We start from the raw sequence: 22,464 nt of genomic DNA, 5'->3' as shown, positions 1-22,464 counted from the left end.
CAGTTCTTTATCTGTGGTTCTTCATTCTGCCCTTTGGGAGGTTCTCCCTATCCATTACTAACTTTGGCCATATCTGAAGAGGGCATTAGAGATTATGCCTATCTGAACAGCTTTCTTAGTTGGGGACCCAAATATCTTTTTACATCTCAAATAGTCACAGTCTTAAAATCCAGGCTAGTGGTGCTTTTGCGAATACATTTTTCTTAAAAATGGTGGTGGTGGTGATGGTTGTTTTGGTTGGTTGTTTCATCATATCAAACTATGATTTACCAGCTGACTGGTTTTATAAATAAAGTTTTATTGGAACAAAGCCACACCCATAGGTATACATATTATCTATGGCTGCTTTCCCTCTACAATAGCATATGCTGGTCCCCTGCTTATGATGGTTCAGCTTAGGATTTTTCAGCTCTGTGATGGTGCAAAAGCTATATGCATTTAGTAGAAACCATACTTTGAATTTTGAATTTTGATCTTTTCCTGGGCTAACAATACTCTCATGATGCTGGGCCGCAGCAGCGAGCCACATCTGTCAGCCACACAGTCACAGAGGCAAACAACCAATATACTTAGAACCATTCTGTTTTGTTTTTTTTTTAAATAAATTTATTTATTTATTTATTTATTTTTGTCTGTGTTGGGTCTTCGTTTCTGTGCGAGGGCTTTCTCCAGTTGCGGCGAGCAGGGGCCACTCTTCATCGCGGTGCGCGGGCCTCTCACTGTCGCGGCCTCTCCCGTTGCGGAGCACAGGCTCCAGAGGCGCAGGCTCAGTAGTTGCGGCTCACAGGCCCAGCCACTCTGCGGCATGTGGGATCTTCCCAGATCAGACCAGGGCTCGAACCCGTGTCCCCTGCATTGGCAGGCAGATTCTCAACCACTGCGCCACCAGGGAAGCCCAATCATTTTGTTTTTCACTTTCAGTACAGTAGTCAATAAGTTACATGACATTTTCAACACTTTATTATAAAATAGGCTGTGTTAGATGATTTTGCCCAACTGTAGGTTAATGTAAGTGTTCTGAGCACATTGAAGGTTAGGTGTATTGGGACTTCCCTGGTGGTGCAGTGGTTAAGGCTTCACCTTCCAATGCAGGGAGTGCTGGTTCAATCCCTGGTCAGGGAACTAAGATCCCACGTACCTCGCAGCCAAAAAGCCAAAACATAAAACAGAAGCAGTATTGTAACAAATTCAATAAAGACTTAAAAAAATACATTAAATAAAAGGCTTAGGTGTATTAAATTCATTTTGACTTAGGATCTTTTCAACTTAGGATAGTTTATTGGGACGTAAACCCATCATAAGGAAGATCTCTAGTTGAACTGAACTGAGTAGCTGCAACAGATTATATGCACCCCCTAACCTCTTCTTAACAGTCACTGACTTGAAGGAACCAGTTACCCTGTAGAAAGTTCTCTATTCTGATTAGTCTGATTGCTTCCTAGTAGTTTAGGTAGCTTGTTTCACCTCTGTATTCCTGTAAATCAGAAGTCAGATCTAAGTGCTTTTTTTTTTTTTTTAATTTATTTATTTATGGCTGTGTTGGGTCTTCATTTCTGTGCGAGGGCTTTCTCCAGTTGTGGCAAGTGGGGGCCACTCTTCATTGTGGTGCGCGGGCCTTTCACTGTCGTGGCCTCTCTTGTTGCGGAGCACAGGCTCCAGATGCGCAAGCTCAGTAGTTGTGGCTCACGGGCCTAGATGCTCCACGGCATGTGGGATCTTCCCAGACCAGGGCTCAAACCCGTGTCCCCTGCATTAGCAGGCAGATTCTCAACCACTGCGCCACCAGGGAAGCCCCCTAAGTGCTTTATTAAAGTAGTTTCAAATTTTTTTTATCAAGAAAATTCACAAGTTGTTCTGGGTACTTTGTATTGCATCACATCAGGAAGCTGTCATGCACAACGAGTTCTACCTAACAGATGTACAGCAAATGTCAGGAACAAGGTACATGGAACAAGAAAGGAGTCAAAGGCCAGATAAGATAGGGACGTTAAGAAGACACAATATAAGGTAGAATCAGGTGGTGTGCTCCACAGGTCCATGAAAATAGTCAAATAATAGCATTCAGGATATAGACTGTTGACTGAAAGAAAAATGCACAATGTAAGAGCTGTGAGTTGAGTTTTATTCAGTGTCCTACTGAGGACTAGGAGACAGCCTCTCAGATAGCTCTGAGGAACTGCTCCGAAGAGGTAGGGGGACAGGCCAATTATATATGTGACTTTGGCTAATAAGTGTGTGCAATCCAGTATACATCTCAGTAGAAGGTTACTGCTAGTCAAGAGGAAGAGATACGCCAGTTAAGGATTTTAGTGCTTTTCTAAGTATGGGAGGATGCAAGAATCCAGAATCACAAAAAAAATTTCCTAAAATATATCTAACTAAAGGCCTGTTTTGCCTGTTCTCCTAAAGCACAGAGTGCCTCCTCCTGTTCTTTGTTCTGAATTCCTTTCAGCGTGTACTGTAGGTCAGCTATTGCAGTGGCTAATGACTTGATCCTTGTAGAACTGGAGGGTGGGCAATATTGTTTTACAAGACAACAATCATGAGACTTGGCATGGGATGAGTAATCAAATGATGTGATGACAGGAGGGTGATTGAAACTGAGCAGCAGGAAGATAAGATAGGATTTGGTTTGCTGCCTCAGCTTCAGCTACTTTTATCATCTTCATCCTAGAAAGAACTAATCAAGAAGGGGCCTGGATGAGAATTCTGTGGAGTATGAATGCCAACACTTACAAATAAATCCACAAGTAGAGAAAAGTCAGAGCATTTTCCTGGCAGTCTTCCCAAACAAAATTCATACCAATATGACCAGTAATTTGTACTGCATTTGACATTTTCTGAATTTATCATCAGGTATTCCCAGGAGACTTCTTGGTATTACAGGACTTGGAAAGTTTATCTTTTAGTAAAATCTCTAGACATATATACACTAATATGTATAAAATAGATAACTAATAAGAACCTGCTGTATAAAAATATAAAATAAACTTCAAAAAAAAAAAAAATCTCAGGCTTCCCTGGTGGTGCAGTGGTTAAGAATCCACCTGCCAATGAAGGGGACACGGGTTCGAGCCCTGGTCCGGGAAGATCCCCCATGCCACAGAGCAACTAGGCCCATGTGCCACAACTACTGAGCCTGCGCTCTAGAGCCCGCAAGCCACAACTATTGAGCCCGCGTGCCACAACTACTGAAGCCCGCGCACCTAGAGCCCGTGCTCCACAAAAAGAGAAGCCACCGCAGTGAGAAGCCCATGCACCGCAGTGAAGAGTAGCTCCCGCTCGCCACAACTAGAGAACGCAGGTGCGCAGCAACGAAGACCCAACGCAGCCAAAAATAAATGAATAAAAAATAATATAATTTTTTTAAAAAATCTCTAAATCATGGGAATTATTTGCCCATTTTCTTCATCTCTTTCTTAAGTATAATCATAAAGGAAAATGACAAATATTTATTTTATTTAGAAAAGTAGCCAATAAATTCTCTCTTAAATGACCAGAATGAGAATCTAATATTGTAGATTTTTACATAGAAACTTGCTGTTTCTCTGAATGTAAATGAAAAATCTGTGTACTAGGAATCTAAGCTGCTGTTGCTTTTGAGCTTCCCCCCCTCCAGCTTTATTGAGGTCATTGACAAATAAAATTGTAAAATGTTTAAAGTTTTCAATGTGATGATTTGATATATGTATACATTGTGAAAGGATTCCCACAATCCAGTTAACACATCCATCACCTCACATATTTACCTTTTTTTTCTTTTCTTTCTTTTGGTGAGAACATTTAAGTTCTACTCTCTTAGTAAATTTCAATTGTACAATACAGTGTCATCAAGTATAGTCACCATTTTTGAACTTTAAAAACACATTAGTTTATCTGGTTTCGGCAATGGTGACTTTAAAAAAAATTTTTTTTAATACACTTTATTTTTTAAAGCAGTTTTAGGTTCACAGCAAAATGGTGCAGAAAATCCAGAGAGTTCCCGTATACCTATTTCCTGCACACAGGCACAACTTTCCCCCACTGTCACCATCCCCCACTAGAGCGGTACATTTGTTACAACTGAACCCTAACATTAACATGTCATTATCACCCAAGGGTTGTATATTCTATGAGTTTTGACAAATGTATAATGACATGTACCCACCATTATAGTATCGTACAGAATAGTTTCACTGTCCTAAAAATCCCCTGTGTTCTGCCTATTTGTCCCTCCCTCTCCCCAACCCTTGGCAACCACTGATATTTTAAGTGTCTCCATAGTTTTGCCTTTTCCAGAGTGTCATATAGTTGGAGTCATTCAGTATGTAGTTTTTTCGAGTACCATCTTTTACTCCCACTGTCGATGAAAATTCAATTAACTATTCAGTTAGTTGATATTCAATTAACTATCAAGATAAGAGGGGGGGAAAAAAGGAATTTTATTCAAGCCAAACTGAGGATTATAATCCAGGTAGCAGATTCTCAGAAAGCTCTGAGAACTTTTCCGCCTGTTAGAAGTCTAAGGCACAGTCGTACATTTTTGAGACAAAGGATTGTACATCAAAAGACAAACTGATATTTTACATAAAGTTCACCAAGCATACATAAACCAGGTGAGCAGCAAGTCACCGTGACTCCCTACAGAGCTGGGAAAGAAGGCTTTTGTTTTAAGAAGTTACATTGCTAGCATCAGAACTTTGCAGTTGAGCAAGTGCTCCCATGTTTGATGAGCTCTGGTTAATGTGTAATGCAGATGCACAGCGCACATTAGGGAGGGAGGAGGCCCAAAGGGACACACAGAATTTTATGTTTAATTTTTCTTGTCCTCTCTTAAAATACAAGTTTCATTTCATCACCACAAACGATATACTTTAGTGCCTCTTTCCCTACAGCCTCCCCAGATCATATTGTCCAAATTCTATCTGTTGGCCAATTTGATGGATTGAAAATAGCGTTTCAGTGTAGTTTAAATTTTTCTTAGAATAAGGGAGGTTGAATGTCTTTTAACGTTTTTAAGGGCAATTTGTGTTTCTTTTCTGTAATTTACCCGTTCATGTGCTTTGCCCATTTAACCACTTTATCAATCTGATTTTAGAGTATGTGCTGCTAAAACAAGCTTTGAAAGCTTTAAAAAAAAAAAAAAGATTCCTGGTGTCCTCCACACACATACTGAATCAGAAGGGCCCATATTTAGGCTCAATAACCCTCCTAGATTTAGAAACCATTGACCTAGATCATCAAAACAAATTTGTCACTCTAAATATTTACAATAGTGTAAGGCTACATTACCTACAAAGTTAAATGGCTGCAACATATTGTGTATTAAAATTTTTTAACATTGTAAACATTAATATTTACCATAGAATTTAATATAACGTGGGGGAATGATATGGATGGCTCATGTTTCAAAAAGAAAAACTTGAACTTCTGAGTTTTCTCAAACTCGAAGTAGGCAGCAGTTTAATATCAGGACTAATGGTAGAGAAAGGAATCAGAATACCAAATCGAGAAATGTTAATAAGCAACGGGAATTAATACAACATTGTAAAACAACAACACTTCAATAAAAAAAAAAAAAAAAAAAAGCAACGGAGTATTAGGTGGCCTTGTATGGACCCGGAACTGACCACTCTTTCTGAGCTTGCTTCTTACTCCTAAACTTTAACAAGATTGTTCGTTTTAGGAAGACTCAAGAATTTACATTACTTATTTGGTTTCAGATTAAATTTTGGACTACACTGAAACTGGAAACTGGCTATCTGGAGAAGAAATGGTCCCAGATCACTCATAGGCCGGTGAACAAAATAAATACAATACCACAAACCTTCGTCTGCAAAACGAAGCAATGGGAAACACCTGGGTCAGTTCCCAGGCAGGAAGAGAGGAGGGGCGGTGTCACGCACAAGTGGGTGGGGCTAGCTCCGCAGTGGAGGAGTGTCTCTCCCGAGCGCCCGCTCCTCCTCCGTGACGTCACAGATAGAGCCCGCCCCCAGCCGCCCAGGACTCCTGTTATAGCCGCTGCTCGCTAGGGCCCCGGAAGCTGCCCCTCTCGGGGGTCATGATGGGCAGCAAGATGGCGTCTGCCAGCAGGGTCGTTCAGGTAAGGAGACTCGGTTGCCTTTCCGCGCCGTAGGCAGTAGAGATGGTGCTGACTGTAGCACCGGCGCTGGGGAGGAAAGGCGGTGGTGGAGACTGCGCGGTGACCACGGCCCTGCGTAGGGCCAGCAGCGGCTTCCCGGGGTGTATGTGAGAATTGGACCTTGAGCTCGTTGGGTCGGGCAGTGAGCCGGGGACCGCAGCTGAGGGTTCGAGCCAGGTCGCGGGAGTGCATCTCGGCAGGTAGGCACATAGCTGTTCCGAAGTCCCTGGACTGCCCTCCACCGGGACCTCGTTAGCCTGTTAGGAGTCTGCAGGCTTGGCTGTCCTGGCAATATCCTGGCCAATCAGCGACCAGTATTGTCTGTGTTGTCGCGGATCAGCCAATCGGAAGGAAGGCGGTAGCGGTGAGTGAAAGGAAGCGAACCCTGCGTCTGACCTGGCGTCCCTTCAAGGTCTTGGAAATGGCCAGAGAACTGGCCCCGCGGACTGCGTCCTCGCCGTCCTCGCGGAGGCGGGTTCTCCCCCACCAACCAGGGTCTCGTTACAGGCTGGATGGGGGAGAATGGAAAAAATACATATTTAAGTTTATCTGTAATATGTGTCTTAGCGTTGGTTTCCTAAGCTTTTTTCCCCTGAATTTAGATTGGCGCTAGAGGAACTTTATTGATAATCCACACATCAATTACTAACTCCTGACAGCTTTTGTTTTTGCTTCTCCAACTGTGATCTCTAGCTTAAATAGGAGAGGTAAAATCGGTATAAAAAAAAAAAAATTGGTATATAATGGGCCACAATCTCCACTTTTGTGGTTGCTTTACACGAGTTTTTTTCAACTCTTAAAGTGTATTATTGTACAATTAACTTTTAACTTTGACACGAGAAGTGCATTTCCCTTTGCACATCTCTTAAAAGACCTTTTCTTAAAGTTATTTCGCTCTGAAAGAGAATCCTAGATCCCAGTCTTTGCTCCCATTGCAACGAATGATCCTCACTTATTCATTCAACGGGTAGTTATTCAGCGTTAAAGACGCTGTGAGGACAGAACATCCGACAAAGGACTGGTATCCATAATAGATAATTATATATATCCATAATATATAGCCCAATTTTTTAAATGGGTAAGAAAAACTTGATATTGCACAAAGCAAGATATTCAAATGAGCACTAAGCCAATGAAAAGATACTCAACATCATTACTTGCCAGGAAAATGCAAATTAAAACCAGGAAGTACTACCACACCCACCAAAATTATTTTAAAAAACTGACAATACCAAGTGGTGATGAGAACATGAAGCACCTGAAACTCTCATACAATGCTGGTGGGAATATAAAATGGTACAGTCACTTTGGAAAACTTTTGTGGGCCTCTAATACTAGTTAAACATACCTACCCTGTGTCCAAGCAGTTTTTCTCATAGGTTTATATCCCAGAGAAATGAGTGCATATACCTATTTAAAAAACTATATAAAAATGTTCATAGTTGCTTTATTAATAATAACCCCTAAACCAGAAATTATCCAAATGTCCATTAGCAAGATAAGGTGTGGTAGATTTGTTAAAATGGAACAGTACCCAGCAATAATAAAGAACTTACTACTGATATATGCAACAACAAAAAAAAGATGCTGTGAGGTATACAGTAAGAGATGGTCTGTCTCCTTTTAACAAAGCTGCAAAGACTTGTATTCAGGTTCATAATACAAAGCAGTATGTGCTGACATTATGTAATAATTACATGTTAACATTAGCAAAATGTATTGAGTACTTCTGTGCCAGGCCTATACTCAGTGCTGAGACTGCAGTGCCAACAAGACAATACATGGTGCCTCCACAGAGCTTAGAACTTGGCTGTTGATTGGTGTCTTGAAGAAAGAGTAGTATTTCAACAGGCTGGCACAAACTGATAGGAATTCACAAAGCATAGTGTCACCATTAAGTAGAGGGATTTGGCTGGACCACAGGGTATTCAAAAGTAATTTTAGAAGAGTAATTTATAGGTGTTCATTAAATGCCTGCTAAATGCCAAGCAGGGGCTTCCCTGGTGGTGCAGTGGCTAAGAATCCGCCTGCCAGTGCAGGGGACACAGGTTCAAGCCCTGGTCCAGGGAGATCCCACATGCTGCGGAGCAACTGAGCCCGTGCACCACAACTACTGAGCCTGCTCTCTACAGCCTGTGATCCACAACTACTGAGCCCGCGTGCCACAACTACTGAAGCCTGTGCGCCTAGAGCCCGTGTTCCACAACAAGAGAAGCCACCGCAATGAGAAGCCCGTGCACCACAATGAAGAGTAGCCCCCACTCAACACAACTAGAGAAAGCCCGCGTGCAGCAACGAAGACCCAACACAGCCAAAAATAAATGCATAAATAAATAAATTTATTTAAAAATAATAATAATAAAATAAATGCCAAGCAGTATATATTTGATATGTTTGGGATGATGCAATAGTAGAAAGGAGATAGTTAATCATTTAGGAAATTGTTTGGCTGCATGAGACACAGGGGAAGAAGATAAGTGGTTGGATTAATTCAGGGTTTGAGCTTTACAGGTGAGGTGAAAGTAAACCTCCAGCAAGGCAGTTGAGAGTGCTAAGAGATTTTTGAATGGACTGTAGGTTCTAGGCTAGATGAGAAAGGAAGTAAAGTCAGGATGGAACCAATTGACTGGGAGAAAAGGGAACGATAAAGGAAATGAAGGGCTTGCTGAAACTGATGGTGGGAAATAACAGAGAAGAGAGTTGTAAGTGAAAAGGTTGTAGTTGAGTTTAGATTTTAGATTAAGAGTTTAGGGATGGTACAGTTCTGAACTCAGTAAAGAATTAAGAGTAGGGCTTCCCTGGTGGCGCAGTGGTTGAGAATCCGCCTGCAAATGCAGGGGACACGGGTTCGATCCCTGGTCCGGGAAGATCCCACATGCCACGGAGCCACAGAGCCCATGTGCCACAACTACTGAGCCTGCGCTCTAGAGCCAGTGCGCCACAACTACCGAACTTGCGTGCTGCAACTACTGAAGCCCGTGTGCCTAGAGCCCGTGCTCTGCAACAAGAGAAGCCACCACAGTGAGAAGCCCATGCACTGCAACGAAGAGTAGCCCCCGCTTGCCGCAACTAGAGAAAGCTCACAAGAGCAGTAACGAAGACCCAAAGCAGCCAAAAATAAATAAATAAAATAAATAAATTTATTTAAAAAAAAAAGAATTAAGAGTAAAAAGAACCTTTCAGGAATAGATGCTAAACTGGAAAGAATATAAAGGTTAATAGGCAACTTGGAAGTTTTGCTAAAGGAAATAGTGGAGGAAAGGAGAAAGATGATTTTTTTTAAAAGTCACAGATAATGAATGAGGCCTACGCAGGTCCCAACCTGTCTGTGGTTTGGGGTTGCTATCTGCCTCATAAAGCAAACTAGAGGGTTTGTCTTCTGGGAAGACAAGAGTTGTCTTCTCCTCTAAAAAAGCCTCTTACATAGTTGGCTTTGGCATCTTCTAGGAATAGTAGGGCAGGTATTGAGGCCTCATGAGGCTCGGTTTTCAGTTGAGGTAGAGAGAGGAGATGGTGGTTATAACCAGAAAGTCCAGAGTGGAGTGTTACCTCCAGAACTCGTCACTGTTAACTCTGCCTGGGCTTCATGAATCATAGAAGTGGATTCCTTAATAGAATAATAGTTTCCAAAAGAAATCACTGATAATGAAAAAAGATGAAAGGGATTCAGAGAAAATCATAGAAGTAGATAAAGACAAGACGATGCAACTTTTGTATAATAAGTAGTCTCTGAAAAAGTGAAAGTAGATAGAGTTGACCAAGTCTCAAAACCTATAATTTAATAAAACTTTCCTGATACAAAAGAAGACTTAAAGTTACACCTTGTAGTTGAGAGATTTGATCCAGTATGTTTGATTAATGAGTATATTCTAGTAAAATCATTAAATTTTAAAGAAAAAATTATTTGGTGATCCAAGTGACAAGACCAAGCACTTAAAAAGAGAATGGAAGTTATCAGAGTTTTCAACAATAATACTTCATTAAGGAAAACATGTGGATAACATATTTAAGGTAGTTAAAGAAAATGTGAACCAAAGCTTTATCTAGCTACATTGACCTTCAAGTGTAAAGGCCACAAACTCTTCTAAACCTTTAATAACTCAGGGAATATTGTTCCCTGAAGCTCTTCTTACAGCTCTCACAGAGAATGAGCTTCAGACAACTAAGAAATACTTATTTGTACTTGTGGCTGTTTTAATATAGGAACTGGGTATAAGCACTGAATGTATATAACTATAGAACTAAGACTAAATGATGCAGATAAGGGAGAAAGACTTGTTGGTAATATTATTTTTTTTGACAGTATAGATCTAATAAAACTTTTAAAATGGAGGGAATAAGGGGAAGAATATACAGAAGGTAGAATAAACTTGCTAATTGCCTCTGGTTATTAAATGGTAGTAAAAGATGGGGAGGGAAGGCAGAGAAGAGATTACCATCAACTCCTTTCATTCTTTCTCATAATAGTGAACCAATAGATAGTATCTCAGAAATGGGCAACTAAGAGTATTATCTAAAGGTAGCAACATAACATAAACATTATACAAAAGTACAAATCTTTCCAAATACCAAAAAACAAAACAACAAACCCCACAAATGAAAACAAAGAAAAAGATCATATGACAAAAGACTTTATATTTAAATAATCATATAATGATATGACAGAAAATACACCAAACTTGTGAGTTATATTTATAAATTTAAATGGTCTAACTGCCCTTTTAAAAGTATTCTCAGATTAGCCAACAAATGAATATTCAATGCTATGCTATATATGAGGCACAGCTAAAACTAAGAGACTTAGAAAGGTAGAAATAACAGGATAGTCAACTGATCTTTGACAAAGAAGCAAAGGCAATACAATAGAGAAAAGATAGTCTTTTCAATAAACGGTGCTGGAACAACTAGACATCCACTTGCAAAACATGAATCTAGACACAGACCTTATACCCCTCACAAAAATTAACTCAGAATGGATCATAGGCCTATATGTAAAGTGGAAAACTATAAAACTTCTAGAAGATAACAGAGAAGAAAACTTAGATGATCTTGGGTTTGGCAGTGACTTCTTAAATACAACACCAAATGCACAATCCATGAAAGAAATAATTGATAAACTGGATGTCATTAAAATTAAAAACCTTTGGTCTGCAAAAGACGCTGAAGAGAATGAGAAGACAAGCCACAGATTGGGAGAAAATATTTGCAAAAAGAATATCTAATAAAGGATGTTATTCAAGATATATAAAGAACTCTTAAAAGTTGCCTGGTGGCACAGTGGTTAAGAATCCGCCTGCCAATGCAGGGGACACGGGTTCAAGCCCTGGTCTGGGAAGATCCCATATGCCATGGAGGAGATAAGCCCGTGCACCACAGCTACTGAGCCTGCGCTCTAGAGCCCACGAACCACAACTACTGAAGCTCATACTCCCTAGAGCACGTGCTCCGCAACAAGAGAAGCCACCGCAATGAGGAGCCCACGCTAACCTGCAACTAGAGGAAGCCCACTCACAGCAACAAGGGCCCAACGCAGCCAAAAATAATAAATAAATTTATAAAAAAAAAAAAAAGAAAGTCAACGATAAAAACAGCCTGACTAAGAAATGGGCAAAAGAGCTGAACAAACACCTCATCAAAGAAGATATACAGGGCTTCCCTGGTGGCGCAGTGGTTGAGAATCTGCCTGCTAATGCAGGGGACACAGGTTCGAGCCCTGGTCTGGGAAGATCCCACATGCCACAGAGCTACTAGGCCCGTGAGCCACAACTACTGAGCCTGCGTGTCTGGAGCCTGTGCTCCGCAACAAGAGAGGCCGCGATAGTGAGAGGCCCGCGCACCGTGATGAAGAGTGGCCCCCACTTGCCACAACTAGAGAAAGCCCTCGCACAGAAACGAAGACCCAACACAGCCAAAAATAAATAATAGATAAATAATAAATAAATTAAAAAAAAAAAAAGAAGATATACAGATGACAATCATATGAAAAGATGTTCAACATCATAGTCATTAGGGAATTAATTTCAAATTAAAACAACAGTAAGACACCTCTATATACCTATTAGAATGGCTGAAACCCAGAATACTGACACCACCAAGTGCTGACAAGGAAGTGGAGCAATGGGAACTCTCATTCACTGCTGTTGAGAATGCAAAGTGCTACAGCCACTTCGGAAGGCAGTTTGGCAGTTTCTTACACAACTAAACATGCTTTTACCATATGGTTGAACAGTCACACTTTTACCCAAATGAATTGAAAACTTATGTCCAAACAAAAACCTGCACATGGATGTTTATAGCAGCTTCATTTATAATTGCCAAAACTTGGAAACAACCAAGATGTCTTTCAGTAGATGAATGGATAAATAAACTGGTACATCCAAACAATGTAATATTATTCAATACAATATTATATTATTGTAATATTATATTATTATATAATTATATATTTGTATATTATACAAATATAATTTGTAATGTTATTTCCAAAAGAAATAAGCTACCAAGCCAGGAAAAAACATGGAAGAAACATACATGCGTCTTACTAAATGAAAGAAGCCAATCTGAAAAGGCTACATGCTGTATGATTCCATCTGCGTGACGTTCTGGAAAAGGCAAAACTATGGAGACAGTAAACAGATCAGTGGTTGCCAGAGATTGGGGAATGAAGGGATGAGTAGGCAGAACACAGAAGATGCTATAATAGTGAATATGTCATTGTACATTTGTCAAAACCCTTAGAATGTACAACACCAAGAATGAACTCTAATGTAAAACTTTGGGTGATAATGACATGTTAATATAGTTTCATCATTTGTAACAAATAGAATACTCTGGTGGGAGATGTCCATAGTGAGGAAGGCTGGGGGGGTGGGGTGAGTGGGGGGGTGCCCAGTGGTATATGAGAACTGGAAGAAGATTGGAAACGACTCAAATTAACAACCCAAATTAACAGGGGGCTGGTTGAATAAACTCATGGCATTTATCATGACTTCCTACTGATTCCCTCAGATTCCAGTCTTAACACTACAGTATTCTTCCTTGCCTTCCCTCATCCCATATTTGTATTTTCTTTCTCTCACAGGGAAATCCCTGCCTTCCCCAACCGTCAATATATGTATATACTCATTTGCTTAGTCCTACAATATATACAAAATGTATAGCTATATCTATACAACCAACCTACTAAGTAAAAAGTTAAAGATTTCTTTGTATTTCTTTTTGTCTTTAGACTGAAGGTATATAGTCCAAGCACTATGAAAGTTATTTGCATTAGCTTTTTTTTCCTTAGTTATAAGCTGCTCAACTAATTGACAGACTTGTTTCTCTTTATATTTACATTTAGAGTTTTTTTTTTTTTTAATTAATTTATTTATTTATTTATGGCTGTGTTGGGTCTTCGTTTCTGTGCGAGGGCTTTCTCCAGTTGTGGCAAGCGGGGGCCACTCTTCATCGCGGTGCGCGGGCCTCTCACTGTCGCGGCCTCTCTTGTTACGCGGAGCACAGGCTCCAAGACGCGCAGGCTCAGTAATTGTGGCTCACGGGCTCAGTTGCTCCGCGGCATGTGGGATCTTCCCAGACCAGGGCCCGAACCCGTGTTCCCTGCATTGGCAGGCAGGTTCTCAACCACTGCGCCACCAGGGAAGCCCCTACATTTAGAGTTTTAAAAAGACAATTTTGAGATAGGAAAATTTGAGCATAGCTAAATAATAGATGATATTAAAGAATTATTTTTGTTAAGTGTGGGAAAAGTATTGGGATTATGGTTTAACCAAAATCCTTTTCTGTTAGTGATACATGTAGATGGTATTAACAGATGAGATGAGATGACTGGGATTTGTTTAATGGGGGAAGGGTTGATGAAATAAGATTGATTACTGTTGAAATTGTGTGATGTGTTTATCAGGGTTTATTTTACTACTCTGTCTACTTTTATGTATTTTTACAATTTTCTCTTAAAAAGGGGGGATACCAAACTGTGGGAATTTAATCTATGTGGGCATATTACCATATTTTTAGGTATACAAAAGCAATGTTGAAATGGCTTCTTTCTCTCTGGTGTATGTACATTTGTTTAAGTGTGTATATACATACTTACATACCTATACAGTTAGCCCTTACTTACAAATGGTCTATTCACTCATTTGTCAAATGTTTGCTGAGCATTTACTACGGACTGGCTACTGCTGCAGAAGTACTTAATTTTCCATCTCTGCCTTTCCAGGAGCTTTGCTCTCCTGTAATCATTGGCTCATTTACTGTCCTCTACACAATATTCTTAAGATGTTCAGGTTGCTGTGGAAACACAGGAGGAGTTTTTAAATCAGATTTAGGAATCGGGAATCTTCTTAGAGAGGAGTGACAGTTGAGCTGTTTTCAAAGATAAGCAGTCAGATGAAAGTGGAGGCATGGAAGCGGGGTGGGACCTGGGAGAGATTTCGTGGCAGAGCACACAAGCTGTAGATTGAATGGGGATGGAAATGGTATGAGGAGTTAGGGAAATGAAAAGTACTTCAGAATACCTGGAGTGAAAGGTACAGTGGTGGGGAATGAGGCTAGAGAGGTAGGGAGAGGCCTGATCATGATGGGCCTGTGTGTGCCAAATGCGAGTTTGAAGTTTATCCTGAAAAGCTTAGGACTATAGGAAGGAAAGAACACTCTTTCAAGAAGCCTGGCTATGAAAGAAACAGGTAGTAGATGGAGTGAGAAGGTTTGTTTTTTAACACGAAAGATGTGAACATGCTTTTATGCTTAGGGAGACAACTATCTTCCAGCATTTTCTCACAGCAGCAGAATTATGGTGGTTAGTTTTCAGACCCATCCCTACAAGCCTATTTGCTTCTGTACTCATATAAAATGTGTAATGTGTAGTACATATATACAAATATATTGCAGATAAACACACACCTGTCTCACTAGTAACACAGCAACTTATAGATTACGTTAGTAAAAAATAGTGCTCTGTTTATTAGAGTCTCAGCATTTTATATATATTCAGATTTCATACTGAAAGTTCTGCTTAAGCGCCTCTGTAGCATTAACTGGAATTTTAGGGATAATACATTAATACTCTTCAAATATCTTATTAAAAACAGTGTTCTAAATACATGTATTTCTATGGGTATAGGAAAAAGGCTGAAGTCAAGGGCTATCAAATGTTTAAATCTGTTTTATGTGGGTTTTGGCTTATAGATGGTGTTTTCTTCTTTGTGCTTTTCTGTGTTTTTTCCAGATTTTTTACACAGAACATGTGTTACTTTTGTAGTCAGAAAAAGTATTTTTTTGATTACTTAATTTTCAATATGCTTTTTATCCTATTCTAAACCACTAGGTATTAACATAGTAGAGAAACAACACTCAGTACAAGTCAGGAAACTTCCAGTTCTTACCAATCAGCAGGGTGATTTAGAACTCATGCAACATAAAATCCTTGTCACTTTATAGGGTTGTTTTGAGGTCAGTAGGCAGTACAGTAAAATATCTTGTGATGTATAAAGTACAAAGTTCTTATGAATATCAGATAAGATAATAGTTCATAGACTAGCTATCCTTGTTGGGAAAGAGTAAAATTTAAAATAGTAAAATTTAAAGTTGCTGTCAGGTACTCAGTTATTTAACAAAGGCATCTGCTTGTAGGGTTCATTAGATTATTTCTTATGTAGTAAATGAGGTTATTTTAGTGCTTCATTTCTTTTTCATGCATTTTATTTTTCCTGTAGGTAGTCAAGCCACATACTCCATTAATAAGGTTCCCTGACAGAAGAGACAATCCTAAACCCCATGGTAAGCTGTAGTTTATTTATACTAAAAAAATATGTACATGCAGATTTATACATGAATATTCTATTATACACAATATTTCTTATTTTAGAATCAGGTAGACAATGGTAGCGTAGATCACAATGGTACGTTAGGTTGCATTAACTAACTTTCTATTACCTCCTTGTAAAAAAGTAGTAACTTGACAGTAGATATTTCTGAATTTTTAATGATACTGTGTTTATATATGGGAATTTTTGTTCCACCTTCTGTCCTTCAGAAGAATCTCCCATGCTTATATTTGCAGAGATTATGATGAATAACCACCATTCCTATATTTCTCTCCCAGCTAACCTTCTTTTCTTTCATTCACTGATTTATCTGTTCATTCAGGCAGTACATATTTCTTGGATTGCCTTAGAACTTAGCAATCATTGCCTATTAAAGTAACTGAAGATTCTGAACAAGTTCTGTTTTTCTCTTACTGCTCTGTCACTGTCTTTAATTATAAGATACTTGACCTTTAATTCAGGGAGAATTTTAACAAATTTTGTATGGATATTTTTAACTTATTGTAACTCTTGAAAAATTAAGATATAGGTGACAAACAAGTATGGAGAAAACAAATCTCATCTGCATTTACCAACTTTCTTATTCTCCATTGTATGGTATTACCTGTAATCTCTGCCATATGACAAAATTTAAGTAATGTAAGTTATCCATACGGGTTGAACTCCACTACCTAGAAATTTCATTATTTTATGAACTTATTCTTCAATTTAGTAATTCATTCACTTAAAACTACCTCATTTGCTTTAAAAAGAACTTTATGAAACTATATTATGAAACTATATATAGCTACCCAACTAAGTTACTCTATAATACTTAGCTCTTGGATTGTAATACTTATCATTTTAAGAATAACTTGATTATTTAATGATAGATAATTCAAAATAGTATTTTAAGACACTGAACAATTCCTCTATTTTTTTTTTTTTTTTAATTTCAGTGTCAGAAGTTCTGAGATCAGCAGGACTACCATCTCACTCTTCTTCAATTTCACAGCATTCTAAGGGAAGTAAATCGCCAGACTGGCTGATGCATCAGGGCCCACCAGACACTGCAGAGATAATAAAAACTTTACCTCAGAAGTACAGAAGGAAACCTGTATCTCAAGAAGAAATTGAATTTATCCAAGTACGTTGTTGCTCTTTATCCCAATACTGTGGAAAACACCTTAACGTTATTGGCTTTGGAGTTTCATATTGCTGATTTCCATGTTCTTCCCATTGTCTTGTCAAGGTGTGTCCATAGCTAAGACAGGGATGGTCATGTAGGCCTGGACTATGAGAAATAAATGATGTTCGAGCCCTCAGTAAATGTGCATGAAGGAATATATGTGTAGAGAAGTATAGTATGGTAAATAGCAAAATACATACACCCCATGGAAAAAAGCGCTTTAGGGTCCTCATTAATTTTTTTTAAATTAATTTATTTTTGGCTGCGTTGGGTCTTCGTTGCTGTGCACGGGCTTTCTCTAGTTGCGGTGAGCAGGGGCTGCTCTTTGTTGCGGTGCGTGGGCTTCTCACTGCGGTGGCTTCTCTTGTTGCGGAGCACGGGCTCTAGGCGCGCAGGCTTCAGTAGTTATGGCGCATGGACTCCGTAGTTGTGGCTCGCGGGCTCTAGAGCACAGGCTGAGCAGTCGTGGCGCACGGGCTTAGTTGCTTTGCAGCATGTGGGATCTTCCCGGACCAGGGCTCGGACCTGTGTCCCCTGCATCGGCAGGCAGATTCTTAACCACTGCGCCTCCAGGGAAGCCCCCTCATTGATTTTTTAGAGTGTAAAGGACCAAGAAATTTGAGGACCATTGATCTACATCAACCTTGAGTCCCCTTCAGATCTGAAATTCTTTATAACATTGATAGGAGTGCCCAAAAGCTATGAAAAATCTGAAATTGTTTTTAAAACCTAAAGATCATTGGCTTAAAATGTTTCAAATTTGTATAGTGGCCATGAAAACATTTCTTTGTAAATGAAGCACCTAATCTTATTGCTTTATTTCTTCCTTTTCAGCGTGGAGGTCCAGAATAATCACTGACAATGTGGCTGCTGTTTGTTTAATCAGACAAAGAAGAGTCTTTACAATGAAGGACTTCCAGAATGACAAATGAGAAATTGTACATTAAACAACTTTAATAAAATTTCTGTAAAAAAAAAAAAGAAGTATAGAAAATTTAGATGGACACTTGTATCTCCTAATTTATGTATCTTGGTCAGCTTCTCCACAAGCTTCCCTGATTGTTTATATACTTTATACTTATTAAAGTATACATTTTTAAATGTTAGCTTATTAATTTACTCAAATAATCAAATTATCAAGCATTACAGTGTTGAACTATTAAAAGTACACAATGTCTAGTGAACAATCATAGGTTTACCATAATTTCACTTCTCTTTCAGTTTCTGTTTAAACGTGGAAAGAATATATCCGGCAGAATTGCAGCTTTCTGGAAGTAATTTTCCTGGAATTGGATAAGGATCAGTGAAATAATGACTCCATTATTTGTTCTTAATTCTCTCAGTGTTTTTGCATTCACAAAGTGACTGGAGAATAACTGGCTCAATAAGCATATCGTACTCTAAACAATAAAAATACAGCCATGGTAAAACAGATGACTTTGTGGTATTAAGACTAGGGAGTGGGCTTCCCTGGTGGCACAGTGGTTGAGAATCTGCCTGCCAATGCAGGGAACGTGGGTTCGAGCCCTGGTCTGGGAGGATCCCACATGCCGCGGAGCAGCTAGGCCCGTGAGCCACAACTGCTGGGCCTGCGCGTCTGGAGCTTGTGCTCCGCAACGAGAGAGGCCGTGACGGTGAGAGGCCCGTGCACCGCGATGAAGAGTGGCCCCCGCTTGCCGCAACTAGAGAAAGCCCTCGCACAGAAACGAAGACCCAACACAGCCAAAAATAAATAAATAAATAAATAAAAATTAAAAAAAAAAAAAAAAAAAGACTAGGGAGTTAACACAAAAGATTATGTAACCTGTGTTCAGAAAAAAATGTCACAGTATAAAATGGAAAATAAGAGATCAAAATGAATATAGCATAGGAATAACATTTGACCAGAAATTTTAAGTTATTATGTTTTTAGGGGTGTTAAGAAAGTCTTGTTCTTTGGTTTATTTTACTGTTTTGATTGTGATCATGTGTACAAATCCTGATAATCATAAACTTTCTCAAACTTCCTTGTCCGAAAGCCTCATAAAATCAACCTATTCACCTTATTAAGGCAATTTACAGAATTTTAATAGGCTCTTCCTGTGTCAAGGGTATGTATGATTGTGAAAGTAAAGCCTCACAAAGTGAAATAAATTCTCTTCTATACCTTTAATGATTTCTAGACTATGCGTTAAAGAAGTCATCCCTAATAGTAAGGGTAACTCATGAGTAATTGACACAGTAGAATTGTTAAGTACGTTTTTGTATTTGCCCAGTTGAGTATGGATTAATCTTTATACTTTTTTTCTTTTTTACTATTTCAGAGTTGATCTGCTTTTCGTGTAAATTCTGTATTGTGGCCTAGTATAAATGTTGCCCAACTCGAATGTGAAATAGGAGTTTGGTGCTAGCAATGAGCTATTCTGGTGACTCATGAGAAATACATGACTCATGATTTCTTCTTTATTATTTCAAAAATATACTTGGAAAAATTTCTTTAAAACTAGCACTATTCTCTTTTTTCTCCTTAGCTTTCTCATTTCAGTAAAAGGAAGCCCAAGGCAATTTTTTTGCTCTCAGAAACAGAGTAGGTGTAGGAAATGAAGAGTGGCTTGAGTAATGCCGTGGGCCAGCAGTTAGAAACCCCAATACTGGAACCGTCTGAGGACCACCTTTACTACAGCTGCTGCCATGAAAGTTCCAATGAAAAAATATATCACTTTTACAGAATTTATGACTAGAGGTATGGCAAAAGGATGTTAGTGGGAATTGCTGTCATAGGATGAGCTCCCAAGGAGGATGGTGTCATAGAAAGAATTTGGGCTTGACTTATCGAGTAAATAGCTTGTGTTTTCATTTGGGAGTTAAACACTTAGGTATCTGTAACCGTTAGCAAATTGCTCAGTTTGTCCAACTTGGAGTTTTTTCTCCAGTACTATACAGTGTGATAGGCAGGATCAAATTAGTGTATTGTCTACTACATTATAACAAATCATCCCCAGATTTAGTGGCTGAAAATAACACTCACTTAATAGCTCATGGTTTCTCTGGGTCAGGAATTCTGGGGCAGCTTGGCTGGGCAGTTCTGCTCAGTGTTTCTCATGAGGTTGCAATCAATGCCACCTGGGGCTGCAGTTATCTGAAGGTTTCACTAGGGCTGGACCATCCATCTCCAAGATAGCTCACTCACATAGCTGGCAGGTTGATGCTGGCTGTTGGCAGGAGGACTCAGTTCCCCTCCACCTAGGCCTCTCCACAGGGCTGCCTGAATGAATTCATGACATGATGGCTGACTTCCCCCAGAGCAAATGATCCAAGTGTACAGGCAGAAGCAGCAATACCTCTTTATGATCTAAACTCAAGTTATACACATTCATTTCTGCAATACTCTATTAGTCACACAGAACAGCCTGTTTCATTGTGTGAGGAAACTACACGAGTGCATTAATACCAGAAGGCAAGAATCATTAGGGCCATCTTGGAAGCTGGCTACTACTGGTGTGTGAAAGCGCTTTCTTAATTGTAAAATGCTGTACAGATGCTGAATGGTATTTTATACTTATACAGTGCCCTAATGAACCCAGAATATCACTTAAACATTGCCTTTGTTACCCTATTTAAAATGTCCCAATATAGGAATTTACTTGTCAGCAGCATGGTATAATGTGATTATCAATTCATATGCCATGGCACACTTGGGAACCTCAAGCCTCAAATTTAGCTCACTATTTAGCTTGTTTCTACTACAAGTGAGGTTAGATTACTGTTAACAGTGATGTCTTTTAGAAGGAACGATGACCTAAGTCACGTGACACCACATATCACTAGGTATGACTTGCCACAATTAAGAGATATAAGTGGTAGAGATGGTATGTTTTCTGCAACACAGGAGAATTTTGCTTAATGAATATATCAATGCTCAATAAAGACCCAAGTAGTGACAAAGATCTGGAAGGTGACCAGTAATAGTTATGTGATGGCTAATATAAACTGCACAGTCAGTATGCTAAGGGTTTCTGACGTGTGCAGTCATTTAAGCCTTACAGCAACCCAGTGAGAAGGTCCTATTACAGAAGAAACTAGCAACAGAAATGTTAAATAATTTGCCCAAATCATAAACCTAGTAAATGAATAGTGGTGGGGCCAGTATTCATATGCAGGTAGCCTAGATCCAGAGTAAGGACTCAGCCTTTACACTGTATTACCTTGAGTAAGTTATGAGTTTTTGTATTCTGCTGCCTTCTTCAACCTAACTCTGAAAATCAGGATTCTCAGCTCTTAGAAGCATCAAATGCTCCAGCTCAAAACCTTAGAATTATCCTTTTCTTCCCCCACAACCCATGTCCAGTCTGTCAGCAAATCGTATTGGCTAGAAGCCAAACTGGTACCCTCAATACAACCATCTGGATTCCTGCACTAATTCTTTAACTGGCCTTCTTGGTTTTCCTTGCCCCTCTAAGTTTACAGTGTAATCTCTCACAACAGTCAAAGGGCGAGTTTTAAAACATTAAGTCTGATATCACTTGTCTGCTCAAAACTCTGCAGTGGCTTTTCAGTAATGTCTTTCTGGTACCACCCTATTGAAAATCACAAACCCTACTATCTATCCCCTTTCCCAGCTTTATTATCTCTGTAGCACTTATCACTATGTATTATAGCATATTTTAATTATCTCCTCCCATTGGAAGGCACTGATATTTGTTTTTCCCCTGCTGATTTCTCAGAGTCTGCAACAGAGCCTGGCATATAGTAAGCATTCAATATATATTCGTTGAATAAATGAATTAATTGTTTGTTGATTTGTATGAAAACTTATGAGAATCAAAGTTGGGTACTGATCACAGTTAACCATTGAGCACTATGTCTAAACTTGGTGCAAGTTTCATTTAATTCTCGCAACCACCTATGACGTAGTCTGCTAGTTCCACCTTACAGGGTAGAAAACTGATGGCCAGAAGTCTGTTCCACAGCACAAAATTGTTCAGTTGACTTGGAACTTGTTTGCCTAGACGTGCTTCTTCATAAAGGACTAAGCATGCCTCTTGATCAGCCCTTAAGAACTGGGCACTCGCTTAAGTAACCTGAAATTGTCGGCTTAGGCGTCCACAGTAACCATGGTGACAGGACACCCTTGAGCAAAAACTAGAGAGCGAGATCAGAGACAAGGCCGAGCCTTCCGCACTCATACACACCTATTAAATCGTGAACACAGAGCATCGTATCAGAGCGCTGATCCGTCTTCGGTAGTGAAGAAAGTATCTAAGTTAAAACGGTAACAGGGTGACACAGCCACCACCGAGAGCACCCCGCTTCCGGTACAATCTGCGGTCACGTGGTAGGGCGGGGTGCTGCACAGAAGAGCCCTCCAG

General features: G+C 39.5%; 1 protein-coding gene across 2 annotated transcripts; it reads left to right on the top strand.

The window, feature by feature from the left end:
* The first annotated feature begins 5,944 nt into the window (after positions 1-5,944).
* On the top strand, positions 5,945-19,268 carry KGD4 (alpha-ketoglutarate dehydrogenase subunit 4). 2 transcript variants are annotated; one of them, XR_014262277.1, is made up of 5 exons: positions 5,945-6,082; positions 15,838-15,901; positions 16,887-17,074; positions 17,951-18,054; positions 18,338-19,268. XR_014262277.1 is itself a non-coding variant. In XM_082457432.1 (4 exons), exons 1-4 carry the CDS (start codon positions 6,041-6,043, stop codon positions 17,966-17,968), a joined length of 312 nt encoding a protein of 103 aa, XP_082313558.1. In that variant the 5' UTR covers positions 5,945-6,040; the 3' UTR covers positions 17,969-18,550. The 2 variants fall into 2 exon arrangements, 1 of the variants encoding a protein (XP_082313558.1); XM_082457432.1 differs by having other exon boundaries at positions 17,951-18,550.
* The last annotated feature ends 3,196 nt before the right edge of the window (positions 19,269-22,464 follow it).

Source organism: Balaenoptera physalus (genome assembly GCF_965194825.1).
Source record: "Balaenoptera physalus genome assembly, chromosome: 3".
Lineage (NCBI taxonomy): Eukaryota > Metazoa > Chordata > Mammalia > Artiodactyla > Balaenopteridae > Balaenoptera > Balaenoptera physalus.
The sequence above is the reverse complement of the archived record's forward strand: the minus strand, read 5'-3'. Positions and strand labels throughout refer to the sequence as shown.

Bases quoted from the DNA above. Each gene is read 5' to 3' on its own strand.
- KGD4 (XM_082457432.1), top strand. From the start codon at position 6,041: ATGATGGGCAGCAAGATGGCGTCTGCCAGCAGGGTCGTTCAG. The intron at 6,083-15,837 runs GTAAGGAGACTC...TTTTTCCTGTAG, and splicing joins CTGCCAGCAGGGTCGTTCAG to GTAGTCAAGCCACATACTCC. The intron at 15,902-16,886 runs GTAAGCTGTAGT...TTTTAATTTCAG, and splicing joins AGACAATCCTAAACCCCATG to TGTCAGAAGTTCTGAGATCA.